Here is a 14,437-nt window from a genome sequence, read left to right on the forward strand (position 1 = left end):
AAGGCAGACATATTGGCATTGCCAATGCTTAGTTTAGTTTTGGTTTCCATAATTCTCACGAAAGTCTGTGTTTAGGGAACACTTTTTTGACCCGTGAATTAGTTTGACATAATAGAGGCTGTTTTCTTCAAGCAATGGTTATCACCAGCAAGTGAAGTCTGTTTTATTGTGCTTTTATAAATGTGAAAGTAGTGTTTGGTGTAGCACAAATGATGTGATCTTGATTTTCAAGCACTCAAATGGGCTAATAGGGTAGCTTATTGATTGGGAAAATTATAAGTTTGGTCTGCACCGTTAAGGTGTGGAAAATTCCACAGTGAAAAAGGAACTTGTGCAATTAAGTATTGCTTCTTTCCAAATATCTAGTTATTCTCAGCCCATTTGGACTTAATGGCACGCTCACGGGACAGTCATTCAAGATGTCAGACTCTGCTACAAAGAAGTTGATTGGTGAATGGAAACAGTTTTACCCTATTACATCGAGCATTAATGAGGTGCGTGATGAAAGGCAGGAAGAGATGGACTGGGAAGACGACTCGCTGGCAGCAGTGGAAGTCCTTGTAGGTAAGTAACAGATTGCCTTTGTGGATGGGCAGTACAAACCTGGTATGTTTACTGTCCTCCCAGCCTTGACTGTCATAAGTGATGTACGCTGTAAAACCTGTTAAAGCTATTTTTGAGCGGAAGTGTATATACCAGTCTTTATATATAACAAATATTGAATATACAGTTTTCAGAAGATGTGGACTGTTACTGATGTGTATATTTGCAGATGTCTTCCTGTTATAAGGAGTTGACCTACAGAGAATGCTTTTGTGCCACCCTTCCCTATAAAGAAGTAAATACATTGTGTGGAAAATTATCAAGCTTTCATTAGCAAGGCATATGCAATCTGTTTTATTTGATGTTAAACTGAAGTGAACTGTAAATGTTAATACCATGTATTTCGTATAATAACGCAATGTATTCTAGTAGTTGAATTTATTGGATCAACATTTAAAAACCATAGTTTGCAAAATAAAAGGCCTGAGCTGGAGGTGTTCTGGTGAAACGGAGCATCTGGTAAATTTTGTTAACTTCAAGCCCTGTTCCACCCAGCCCCACTCCTGCAGTGCCTTTGGAGCGAGGTGGGCTCAAGTACATATGGACGTGATCTCTGTTCCACTCAGCACCATTTGTTCCAAATTCTCTCTCACATATCTGCTTTCTGAGATTTCATTTGAGTTGTATCCTTCCAGAGCAAGTTGTTGGATAAACTGATATTTTTATGAACAGTTGCATGAACCGGATTCTTACTCCATTGGCACTACTTACAAATTAACTTTGATCTCAGATGGCACTGCACCAAAATCACCACACAAAGTTCTGTAGTACACTAAAGCCCTAACCCTGCAATGGCTTCCTAACACGTTATGTAGAGTGAAAACTAAGGCACATGAGAAATGGGTTATAAATTGTTACCCTTGTCTAATGTATCTTGAGCAAAACGTAATACGCCCCCTGAGCTCCTCTCTTCTCTGCAAGCAGCTTTACCTTTATAATAGATCATGATCATCACTCCAACTACCCTACACATTGTGTGGCTTACAGCAGGGGAGTATGATCAGAAGTGCTGCCCTAAACGGAGTTCCAAAGAGCACAGCTCACTTTTTTTGCCTCTGAGGTTTGTTCAAGTCAGTAGATGTGTAGGTATGTCTGTGCTGCCACCTTAATTATGCGGGCCTGGTCTGGGGGCTTAGTTTCACCTGTGATGTAAAGCACTGGTGTCGAGGCGTTCCAAAGAAATGACAGATTGCCATCCGGTGTGAACCTTGTGGCCTATTGAGCTAATAAATATTCTGTATCAACTCTCCAACCCGTGTAGTACTTGTCGGGACAAGTGATCGAGGCCATCAAAGGTCCTATTTTAGAGACTATGGGACACCTAGATGTGGCATCTGAGGTGCCTTGAAATGTGCAGAGGATAAATATTGCAACAGTTAACCTGGGGCCATGCTGGATGCTTCTACAATGCCACTCCTGTGCAACTGGAGACCTGGGGCTCTTCCTTGGAGCTGAACCAGAATATGGTAATTACACTGTGTTAAGATGAACAAGCTCTGATTCATTCCAAAATCCTCAACCCTCATGCAGTCATGTACCTACCGGCATAATGGGACAAAGGGAGCAACCTGCTGACCTGGACATGGTGACTCTCTGGGGTGCAGGTGTGGCAGAGCCCTGGACCAATACTAGTTTGTGATAATGTCCAGGTGTAAAAGTCAGTGTGGTGCCTGGATCTACTGCCTTGGTCTATTTTTCTGATAATATTTAGCAGACTCTGCAGGATTTTGCAGTATTGACTTGAAATGTTTTCTGTAGCTCAGATGCGTTGTTTGCATAATTTTTCGACAAAATGTGGGGATTGCAACAAATGTTTTGCAGCATGAATCCTTTTCTTGATTCAAATGCTGTGCATCTACTCCACCATCTAGTTGTTGTGTCCGGAATCGTGTTTTGTATGCCCCCCCCCCCCACACCTTCTCATTTGGCTTTGTTCACCACCATTTGATAAGTCTGGAGGCCACGAGGAGGGCTGCAAGAGACGCCAAAAAGAAGCGAAAGGTAACCATGATGCCGAAAGGCAAGTACTCGAAGTCCACTGAGCGCTACCTTGGCATTAAAGGTCAACTTCTCGAAGTCAGCATAAAGAACTGCACTAGTCCTGACTGAAGGATATCAATGGGGTGGAGGGGGGGGATTGGTAAGCCTTCTAACGATCCCCCAACGCCATCAGGCACACGAGAAGTATTAAACAACAAGAACAGGGACCAGAATGTAACAACTGCTGGACTTGAAAAGAAAGGAGTGTTTGACCGCTGAAATTGAATGAGTGCTTGATGTTAAGCAGAAGAAATGCAGACTCTAAGCAGAAATGGCGAGACTGACTGATCAACTGGACAACGAGACACCCTCTGTGCCGGAACCACATGATGGAGCAGGAGTGCTTTGACTATAGTGAAGGCAAATCCACTACACTCTAGCACCAGGGGCGACTTGACTTGTGGCAGTATCTCTATGCCGTATACCCCCAGGAGGATGTCGACAACTACCCTTTGATGCCCTGACCAGCGGATGATCTGTCCATGTACAATAGTGTCAATAAGAGGGTGTCAGACAAACATTGCTTCCAGCTTGAGGGAGGATTCATCCTTCCTCCTTGAAATTCTCATGCCATCACAGGAAGCAAACCTGTCTATGCTTCCCAGTATCTTGGATCAAAGTAAGGAGCTATTTTGAGAACCAGCCAATTGAATAGGAGAAAGGAGTTAGGAGTCTCAAAAGTGTTATTTGAGAGATCATAGTGGTATGAGGTTTGGGATATTTAAACCAAAAGTAATCTACACGTTTGTTAAGCTGACCCATAAGAATATTTGTATTTTTTAAACCATAAGTTGTGTGTGTGTGTGTGTGTGTGTGTGTGTGTGTGTGTGTGTGTATATATATATATGTGTGTGTGTGTGTGTGTGTGTGTATATATGTGTGTGTGTGTGTGTGTGTGTGTGTATATATATGTGTGTGTATATATATATATATATATGTGTGTGTATATATATATATATATATGTGTGTGTGTGTGTGTGTGTGTGTGTGTGTGTGTGTGTGTGTACGTGTACAAAGAAATGCACATGAGGGGTAGCCCACGCTATATAGATGCAAACATTTTCCCTCTTCTATCCCTCTGCTATCCTTCTCAATCCAAATAACTAACATATTCACCACTCATATTACTATTCTATTTCACTATACTAATTCATCACTAATCGTTTATCGGTTCCGTAATAGTGTGCTATTCACCAAAAAAGCGCCGACACGCCACTTCTGGGGGTAGTAAGCACTATATAAATGCAATTCCAATACAATATTTAAAGATAGTGTTTCTTGTTCCTTTAGTTTCCTCCAGTTTTGATTGCTAGTATTAAAGGTGCATGGTTTAGTAGCATGTTATAGGTATAATAAGGAATCAAATCTGATGTTTGTTAAAAGGCCAAAACTGACTTAAATTGAGATATTAGCCATGGGGACATTTGGCAGCTATGAATATCCACACAACAGCATCACCTTAATGCAGTCGGGCAAAGAGTGCAGAAAAGGGGCGGTTAGGCAGCTGAATAAACCTAGATAAGCACCAATTTCAAAAGGTTTGGAAAACACTCGAACACCACTGAAATCTAACGAAAATAGACACCGAAAACAGGAAAGCCTAGAAATAAAACAAGAGGTAATGGACAACATTTTCAGGAAATGGACCACACCAAGCAATGACCTGTTCCCAAGCTCAAAACTCGAAATGTAAGACTTTGCGAGCTGATAGCCACACTAGCAGTCCAAATGGAATACAGTGTCCGTAAACTGATCAGGGAGATTTGCTTACTCCTTTCCACCGATCCCAAGAGTGCCTGAAAAATTCAAGATTAAGCTCATGCATCTTGCCCCACAGTGGACCAGACAGACATGTTACTCAGACCTACTAGAGGGGTCCAGAGGGCAGATCATACCCATAATGGCATAGCAGAAATTGCTAACAAAGCAAAACGGGAGGATGTCTCAGAGCAAGCCATGCTCAATCTTGCTGCTTGGTTCCTAAATACTTAGGGCATACAAGACTTGTACGTCAAAGGAAAACTGGAGAATGCATGGGCAGGTGACCCCCTGCTCCGAGTGATATGGAGAACACACCCTTTCGTTTTTGCCTGGAGTCACCACAAGTTTGCCCAGAAGGGCAATCATCAGGTGTGCAACCTTTGCCTACCAAGAGACCACAGAACCGACAACTGCAAGGCCTGCATGGAATTCAAACCGAAGACTTTAGGAGCAAGGAAGGAACAAAGGCAAGCACACTACGCCATGTAGGCGCTGAGAGAAACTCCTTCGCTGAGGGACCTGGATTTGTCGAGAGAGAAGATCATCATCACTGAAAAAGCTGTTGGAAAGGGGTCCAAAAAAAGATTACTGACATGGAGGTAGAACCCAGAAAACGCAGAGAAGCAATCGCAAGTAACGTCAAAGAAGCAGAGTGCGGGGAAGTTTTGAACAGACTCTAGAGCCCCAAAAGCTATCTCTGCACCAAAGGTCTCGCCGACTGAACGCAAGAGGAAGTTGAAAAGGCCCCTCTGGTCCCACAACAAGGACAGCTAGGCGAATGTGCCGCTGATAAGATGCCGGTGTCGAAGGATGACCTAAGAGAAAATGCTAAGAGGGACAACTGAAACACCAACACCAGAGGCCTCATTGTTGAAAAAGATGGACGTTCAGACAACGCCAAAGAGCGTACGATCGAGATTGAATGGAAGAAAAGGTGTCTGATCTTTCTGAAAAAAGATTTAGACTCATCCCTCCAAGACTTCTGAATTCCATCAAAGGCTTCGACCTAGCGCACACAAGGACAGACTCTGGGTGAAATAGACCCTCCAATGACCCCAGAGCCACAGGAAGAGGACCAGTAGATCTTCTATGAGGAAGACCCAGAGTCCCAGGGGCTGTTTCAGGATACTAAAGGGTTGGAATGCTTCAAGACACAATGGTAGGACTTTGATGCCAATTTCCCGGAGGAGGGAGACTATCGATGCCCCTTGAGGCCTTCTAATGATTTTGCCATGTACAACTAGCTAATAAAGAGGGCTACAGACCAGTATGGTGTCCAATTGGATAAGGCAAAGTCTCAAACATGTTTTTTAATGGAGACCTTGCTTCCCTCAGAGTAAGTCAGTATTTGCCCATGCCCCGGAGCATGCTGGATCAGGGTTGCAGAGGTCTTCCAGGAACCTGCAGATCGGTGACATCCAGATCTTTGAAGGGGTCTGCATACATTAAAGGTAACGTGCCAGTAGATTCCATCATCGTAGCCACTACTAGGAAAAGGGCAAACTACCTCCGGACAACCTCCAGATAAGGAGAGCAAGAGAATGGATATGGTGGGAGGAAGTTGGAAGAGGGAGCTGCAACCCAATGGCGCATCACTATATGTAATGCTCTGCTCAAGAGATATGCTTACCAGCACTGGGAAGAGCTAATGAAACACCTACCAAAGCACTGTCAAAGAGTGGAATCCCTCACAGAAGAAAAGAATAACGCCAGCACCTGTTTGAAATCTGCGCTATGTGCTGCGTCAAGTAGAAAAATGATGGCAGGAGCAAACCTAAGAAGGTAGGTCTTGCTGCAGGTGTCGGGCTACAAAAATGAAACTCAAGTCAATATCATTAACACCCCTTTAAACGGGGAGTACATTTTGGGAGTGCAGCGGACTATTCCCTGCAGCAGCTCAAGAAAGATAATACGGCAAGATCCAAGGGAGCTCGGTAGTTCAGGGGCAACAGAGGTGAAAATACACTTGCTAGAAGATTGGTGGGAAGAGGGGGCTTCCAAAGTGCTACTACACACCAGAGCTTCCGAAGAACAAGCCAGGTGCATACACACTACTAAGTGCTACAAAGACGGCCCTTTTGTGGGCGTGCAAGAGGCAGAGCACAGCCCCTGAGAGGGGCACTTGCACCAGCTAGCAAGTTACTTTGAAAACAAACTCCCACCTACACCCACCTACGGTGGGGAGGATAGAAGCCTTCTTCCTTGATTGGATGGGGGTCACTTCAGACAAATGGATACTCCACATCATCCAACACGGCTATTGCATAGAATTGATTGAACACCTACCAGGGCGGGGACCAAAGAAAAACACCCATACAAAAAGAAAAGAGCCATCTACAGCGAGAGGTCAGAGATGTGTTGCAGAAAAAGGCAATATGGAGAGTGCCTTTGAAGGAGTTCAACCAGGGAAACTACTCAATATACTTTGATACCAAAACCAGACGTCTTGCTAGGGCCAATACTAGACCTCAGTTTCTTAAATCAGTTCATAAAGATGAAGTTCAGAGATGTTGTTCTACAGCTTCAGGAGTGAATATATGGCTACCATTGGCCAAAAAGCTGAAAGTTTGCGGTATAAAATTCTATCCCAGAGTGCTTATGAAATGCTTAGCAGCAGTTGCAGCACAACTGAAAAGGAAAGGAATGCAGATCTACCCTTACCTAGATTAGTGGCTGGTAAAGGCAAACTCGCTTCACAACTGCAGAAACAGCATAAAAACAGTGTTGACACACCAGACTGGGGTTTTTCATAAACACGGAAAAATAGTCAATCATACCAGAACAAGAGAAGCTCTTTCTCGGAACAAAAATCAACACAACTGATGCGAAAGCTTACCCATGCGAGAAGAGAATACTGGCGATCACACAAGCAACCCTCCAATACCAGAAGAGGCAGTTTATAACAGTGAGGACTCTAGGGAATATGTTGGGGAGTATGGCTTCCTGGATACCTCTAATTCCGTAAGCATGGTTAGATATGAGACAATACTGGAATGATCCAGAACCAGTAGTCACAAGCTGTGGGGAGTTGGGAAGATATAGTGGTTGTCACGCAGAGTGCAGGAGGAAAGAGCATGGTGGAACAAGACTAATATAACGAGAAGACCCTTCATATCGCCAACTCCAACAGTGACCATCACTAAAGTTGCCTCGCATATAGGATGGGATGATGAGCTCAAGATCAGAGGAGTCTGGAGACCAGAGAAGGCTAAACAATACAAACTTACTGGATCTGAAAACAGTGTTTCTAGCCTTAAACGCCTTTCAGTAGCAGCTGAGAGGAAAAATCAAAATTCAAACTGACAACACCATGACTATGTTCTACCTCAACAAAAAATGAGGAAGAAAATCCTTTTCCCTATAGAGGCTAGAGGAAGAGATTTGGAGATGAGCCATCCAGAGACCAATAAACATAATGCTGATACATCCAACAAAAAAAAACCAATGTATAGGTGGACAAGCTGTGTAGTTAGGCATCCTCCTCATAGTAGTGCGAGCTACTGACCGTAATCAAAGATTTTCAGAAGTTGGGGGCCACCAGAAATAGACCTTTTCACAACACCATAAAACGCAAAATGACAATCCTTCGCTTCCAGACAACCATACCGATCCTCACTTGGGAATGCACTGTTGATAGACTGGTCAGGGAGATTTGATTATGCTTTTCCCCATATCCAACTTTTACCATTAGTAATCCAATGCAGACCATTGCAGATTACTTTAATAGTCCTTGCTCCATAGTGGGCGAGACAGACGTGGTTCTCAGACCAAATAGAGATGGAACACAATGTGCAGAGACTGCCACGGTTACAGGATCTGCTCTCCATGCAAGGGGAAAGATTTTTTACCCAGAACTGAGCACATAGTCTAGCAGCATGGCTCCTGAAGTCCGTGTCTGAACACTTAGGACTTCCAGAAAAGGCAATGGTGATCTTTCAGAGAAGCAAGAAGCCAGACAACCAGGAAATGCTCCACAGCCAAGTGGGAGAGATAAAGTGGTGCCAAATGTCTATTCTTTTTCAGGACAGGACAAGAGACACTATAGTTGTCGGATACCTCACACACCTGCTAAAATGACGTGTATGGCAGCCGCATGGTAGTCTGTACACGCGTTCACAAAACACTACTGCAACGATGAGCAGATGAGCAGGGAGGCACAAGCGGGACAGAGCACCGCAAAATTTGTTTCAAAGTTCAACCCCCTCTTCAACCCAGCCTCCACAGGGAAGAAAACCTCTACAAAATCAGTTCACAGCATGCGAATCCCAAAAAGATTTACACTGCAAAACTAAATGGTTACTTACCTGTAGGTGAAGTTTTGCAGCTTGAAGTATTTTCTAGATTAACGTGCTACTCGCCCACCTTCCCAGGAAATGAGGCAAACACATGGGCCTTAAAGTATATACAGACTACAGAGAAAGACCATGAAAAACAGAATAAACAGATGGTTGCAGTGGGGAAAGAAAACAATGGAGTTCCTTAGGGAGGCAAGAAGGCAGAACACACAAGTGTTGCATAGCCAAGTGGGTCAGATACATCCACTGTTGCAGGAACCACAAGAAACTGGAGACCAGGAGAGAGAACAGTTTGGTGCGAACATACCTCACCCACCTACCGGACTTAATTCTGACTAAGCATCATTAAAGGTCCACTTAGCGGCTATACTTGCATACACCAGAGGGACAATGGGGGCGGGGGGGGGGAAGTAGCTTCTTCACCCCCCAGAAGGTCAAGGTGGCGGTAAAAGCAAACCCACAGTTTCTACTGAAGATAGTGCCCTAATTCAACGTCAACTGCAACATCCAGCTACCCTTGTTCTTCCAAGACCTAAGCCAAAAGGGTACTACACACATGGGATGTGCGAAGAGCACCCATGTCCTGCCTACAAGAAACAGAGTAAGTAATTGAACCAACTCATCGCTTTTGCAAGGGCAAGCAAGGTCACACCAGTAACAAAGGGAAACATTGACTGTGGTTTGTAGAGACTATTCAAACCTGCTTTGCAAGTGCCGGGAAAGCCTTGTCTTCACGGCCCTGGGCACATTCTTCAAGGAAAAGGGGAACTGTGGCATTTCTAAAAAATGTACTCATGAGTGACATCTGCATGGCTGAGACCTGGTCATCCACACACACCTTCACAAGGCACAACTGTGTCCTCAGATAAACAAGGAAGCACTGGTGGGACGGACAGTAATAAAACGCCTGTTTGTAAACTCTAACACATTTCAACCCACGAGGAGGCAAATACTGCCACATAACCTATGCACAGCATGTGCATACAGAAGAGGATTCATGCTGCGAAACTAAATGGTTACTTACCAGTAGTAGTAGTAGTTTTGCAGTCTGAAGAGTTTTCTGGCTTCACATGCAACCCGCCACCCTCCTCAGAAATATGAGGAAACAAACAGGCGAGGTAAACGTCACTTCAAGAGAAAGGAATGTTCCAACTACTGTGGAGGCCAAAGGAGGAAAGAATCTAAACAGGACGACCATGCACAGGACCTTCACATTGGATGAACTTGCCACCAAATGTTGGTCAATTACCAAAGCAGAAAAGGGGGAAAAAAACTCACTATTCTGGATTCACCCACTAGATGGCGGTATGGATGCACAGCATGTGAACTCCGACAACTCTTCGGCTGCAAAACTACTCCTGCCGGTAACCTTTTCGTTTTTAGGTCTCGCCTAGAGAACGCAGCGCATGCTGTGCTTCGCTTTGGCGAGACTCTATTGTTGTCGGTTTTGCTCGCGAAGGGAGACAAACCATGTGCGCGCCCGGACAGGCGATTGTTCACACGCATGGCGTCTCCTCTCTGCTTCCAGCTAGCGGCCGACAGCCGATTTGCACATGCACCGCACGGCGTCTTTTGCTCGCAGGCTTGTAACCTGTGTGATTGCAAATGTTTTAAATGACACGCCTTAGATCCTAAAGGTGATATTAACTTTTTCTTTGCAGAAAAAGTACTCATTTGCGGGAACACTCATTTTCTCTCTTGCCCGCTTCTTTGTACCCTAGCTAGTTATTGTTCGTCTGAACAAAATACAAATACATTAAGATAAAATAAATATGTATTTAATATAATCATTAATATGTAGAAGCTCATTCAGAATGAATAACCTTTAATAAATCTAGGTGCCTTACATTAGTTTAATAAAATACACATTTGAGCTGGGTCACGGAGGCGGCTGCAGACACGATATATTCCCCCTTTATTTAGCTCTCTAAGTGGGGGTGCCCCTGCGCCCCCTCCACAGACCGTCTCAAGCGCCCCTTCTGGCTTCTGCCCCGGTTCCCCGGCAGCCCCCTCCACCGGCATGCTCGCACGCTCCTTCTCCTGGCCATGCCTGAACTGACTCCACTCCCGGGAAAGTGCCCAGTGATTTATTTGGTTACATTTTCGATTTTTCTGGTCTGCTCTCCTTTCATTCGAGATGTCTGCTGTTATTGCTCTGCATCGATCTCTTTGCAAAGTGAGAAGTGACCTAAAATGTCAATTCCACTGGCCGGATCAATAGCCAGAGGTATTTTAATCCAGATTTGCACGAAGTGCTACATTAAAAAGATTTCACGTGCATGACGGGAGCGAAGGTTAACCCATCCGTAACCCTCTGCCAAATTAGATGTGTCGCGGGGGCCAGCCCATGGCCTGTCATGCTGCCCTGAAGCCGGAAACGCAGCTGTTCTGCTCTGAGGACCCAGCCCTTTTGGGCAGTCGGGCGATGTCATGTGTGAAGTACGACCTGATCCTGCCTTCTTCAAGAAGGGTCCGTGGGAGCCGTGGGACAATGTGATGGAGAGCAGTGGGTGTATTGGTGGCCTCGCGAGACTTTTTACGTTTAGATCCCGGGTTAAGGCAGAACCCGTCCCATTGGGCGGGGGTGCGGAAATTAATTGGTGTTAAACGTTTTACTTCTTCAGTATGATTATCTTTGTGTCTCCGTTTCTCCACGTGGCTTCCTTTTTCGGCGAAGTCTTTCCCCTGTGAGAGTCTGCTGCTGGTGGCTACGGAGTGACCAGTCCTGTCCCCGCCGCTTTTGTAGCTGGCATTTCTAAATCTCCCCGAGCTCCTCACAGGCGTAGATCTTACACTACGCCTGTGCTGTACGCATAGTGCGCGCTTCACCATTCATGCAGTGCACAGTATAGAGATTATGATATTTGCAATTTCGCCCAAGAATCTTACAAGGTCTCCATGTCACATATGGAGATGGCGAATGGTGATGTGTCCAGGTGCATCACGAATAAGCCCGTGGACAACCCCCAACAGCTCCTAATAACAGAGCCTAACACGGCAGTGGTAAACAAGCATTAAAAATGCAATAGTTTGCACCTTTAATTTAAGTTAAAGCTATTTGCTTTGCTATACAATACCATTAGCAAAGCAAATGGCTTTAACTTAAAAGGCGAGACCTATTGCATTTTCAATGCTTGTTCATGTTCTTTTTGAAATTGCTCAATAGGTTAATCCTTCTCAAAAGACCCATGGAAATCTGATGCCCCACCTTCTCCCATATATTACTATTTAGCCCCGTTTTTCTCCCAGTTAACTCTGTTGGAGTGTAATATCCCCACATACTACTTTTAAAGTGTCCTTTAAAAAGAGATCTACCACGTCTGTCCTTTTTAAAACTCCCCGAAAAATAACATACTTTTGCAAGGAAGCTAGCTAACAGCAGTGGGTTATGAAACCAAAAGGAAGAAGGCTAACAGAATGAAGAATCAAACTGTTTGGCAGGTGGTGTGATTTGGAAGAAGAATGAATCAAGAGCAGAACAGCAGACTTAAGAATACAGCTGTAAGAAAATAAATGGCAAAGGTGTTAATGAAAGTTGGGAAAGTGCACAGTATGTGAGATTTGTTAGGCAAAAGCATCCTTGCAGATTATATTTAATTTCATTCCAGCATTTGTAATGGGTAGATACAAGGGCCCTACATAAAGGCCCACTTGCTAGGTGCTTCAATGATTCTTGGCAGTTCCCTTCGATGCTTCTGACTTAGTCTGATTCTTTGTCACCCTTCAGCCTGATGCACTATTGTGTTTGTGGTCTCAATAATGAGAAACTGTTCTTATTATGAATGTTTAAAAATCACAGAAGTGCTTCTTCATGATCAGGACTAATATAAGGTTTTTCCAAGCATCTTTGAAGTTGATATCCGGCGTACATCATTAATGACGTCTCTACAACATCTGTTCCGCACCTTGGTACTGCAGTGAAATGCCTACTATTGATGGTTGTAGGGAATGCGTATTGTCTTATACACACTGCAGGGTAGTCAAGTCAAAAACACTTTATTCGATTATTAAAAATCATAAAAGTATACTGTACAAATACATAATTTTTAAAAATTCCAGAGCATATCATAAATACATAAAAGCCAGTAACATATACATAAAGATCAGTTCAAGTATACACTGAGGTTTTATATTAACAGATATTTCATAATTCATAACCCTGGTATTTCATATAATACAGGAAAATTAATTTATATTATAGAATTAGAATTTAAAGAAGTATTTACTGTACCAACGCCTACATTCATCCGGAGTCTCTTTCCTCTAACACGGATTGAAGCAATCAGAAAATTAGCTACACCAAACATCACTAAAGGGGTCTCCAATAACTGAAGATAATACAATGCAGGTTTATACTTTACAAACCCCTTTTCCCTTAACAGTGGTTTGATGAACTTTTTCCTACTTTCCTCATAAAAAGAACAGAAAAACACAAAATGTGTCTGATCTTGATCGGATAAATTGTTACATTCACAAGGCACATTCTCCCTTGGATTACACCATTTATCGTAAATACCCAACAGGAAATGTGCCTGGTTAAATCTGAATTTTGTTAGAAGCCACCGATGGTAAGGTCTAGTAACAATGGTCAAATAAGGTTGGATTGACAGTGTCGAAATCAACAAGTAGTGTGACCTAACTGCAGGGTAATCATTTATTCTCTCAGTGCAGTTGGTACCAAACAGGACAGTTCTTGTCGGATTGTTAAACACATTTTTCAGAAGCAATGTGTCCCGTTGTTGAACATGTTTTAATTGTTCATCAATTGACTATGCCAGTATTCTGATCTGTGATTGGAAACATTTAAGCACATATTGTTGGTTGTGCCTGAGCAAGGGGTTAAAACCCTGAACAAAACTTTAGAGAGTCTGTATATGTGATCACAGGGATGCCCTAATTAATCAATTGTTTACGTGAAACACTACAAACAGACCTCTGGAGCTCAACTTCTAAGTCTGCAATTGTGTTCTGTAAGCCTCTGTTAAACTCCATCAGATACCTTGAACTGTTAATGCACACATAATTAGATGTGCAGATAATAAACACAAGTCGTGGTGTTTGAGATTTGTCTTTGCAGTTTATCTCAGGAAATTTCTCCCTATATGCAGCAGTAGTAGATGAAAAGGGAAAAAGGCAGGCCTGGTGTCTTAGCTCTCCTCTCACCAGATGCAAATTTTATAGAAATGGGTGCCAGGAAAGGTCATATTTTGTCGATCAGGCCTGTTGTCCTTTATGCAGAATAAAAAGATGCTGTGTTCAGAAAAAACTGTTTTGCAGAGCCTCCAAAATGATCCCCTATCTGCACTATGGCTGTTTTGGTTGCATACAGTCAGGACGTCATGGCATGCCTGTGCATGTTGAGCCATTAAAGAAAACAGACTTAAACCAAGGATTGTTTGTGGTGCTTTTATTTGAAATTGCATCCTTCGTACACGTTGGGTAACATATGCAGGCAATTAGCAAAATAGCTAAAAGCTGCGCACATGCCCACTCAAAATTGAAACACTGAAGCTGTTTGGAAGTTACTTGCTGCAGCTTTATTAAATTGTGGTACTTAACCACTCTGCTTCACTTTTGTTGAATCCATCATCGTTCTTTAGCTCACTTTGTTACCCCAATTCAGACACAGCTATATGCAAATCAGTCTCGCCCCTGTGCCTCATGGGAACAGTCCAGCCTGAACTGCCAAGCCATGTCTTCCCTTGACCGGAAATACGCATCCTGGGACTGGTTTCAGG

General features: G+C 43.6%; 1 protein-coding gene across 1 annotated transcript in view; it reads left to right on the plus strand.

Annotated features, from left to right (window-relative positions):
• MED13 (mediator complex subunit 13) overlaps nucleotides 1-14,437 on the plus strand; it is a 1,552,815-nt gene that overhangs the window by 337,475 nt on the left and 1,200,903 nt on the right. The window contains exon 5 of the mRNA XM_085649419.1: nucleotides 367-564. Within this exon, the coding sequence (XP_085505545.1) occupies nucleotides 367-564 (198 nt within the window). The remainder of the gene's footprint in view (nucleotides 1-366; nucleotides 565-14,437) is intronic.

This window comes from Triturus cristatus, chromosome 3_2 (assembly GCF_964204655.1).
Source record: "Triturus cristatus chromosome 3_2, aTriCri1.1, whole genome shotgun sequence".
Taxonomy (NCBI): Eukaryota; Metazoa; Chordata; class Amphibia; order Caudata; family Salamandridae; genus Triturus; species Triturus cristatus.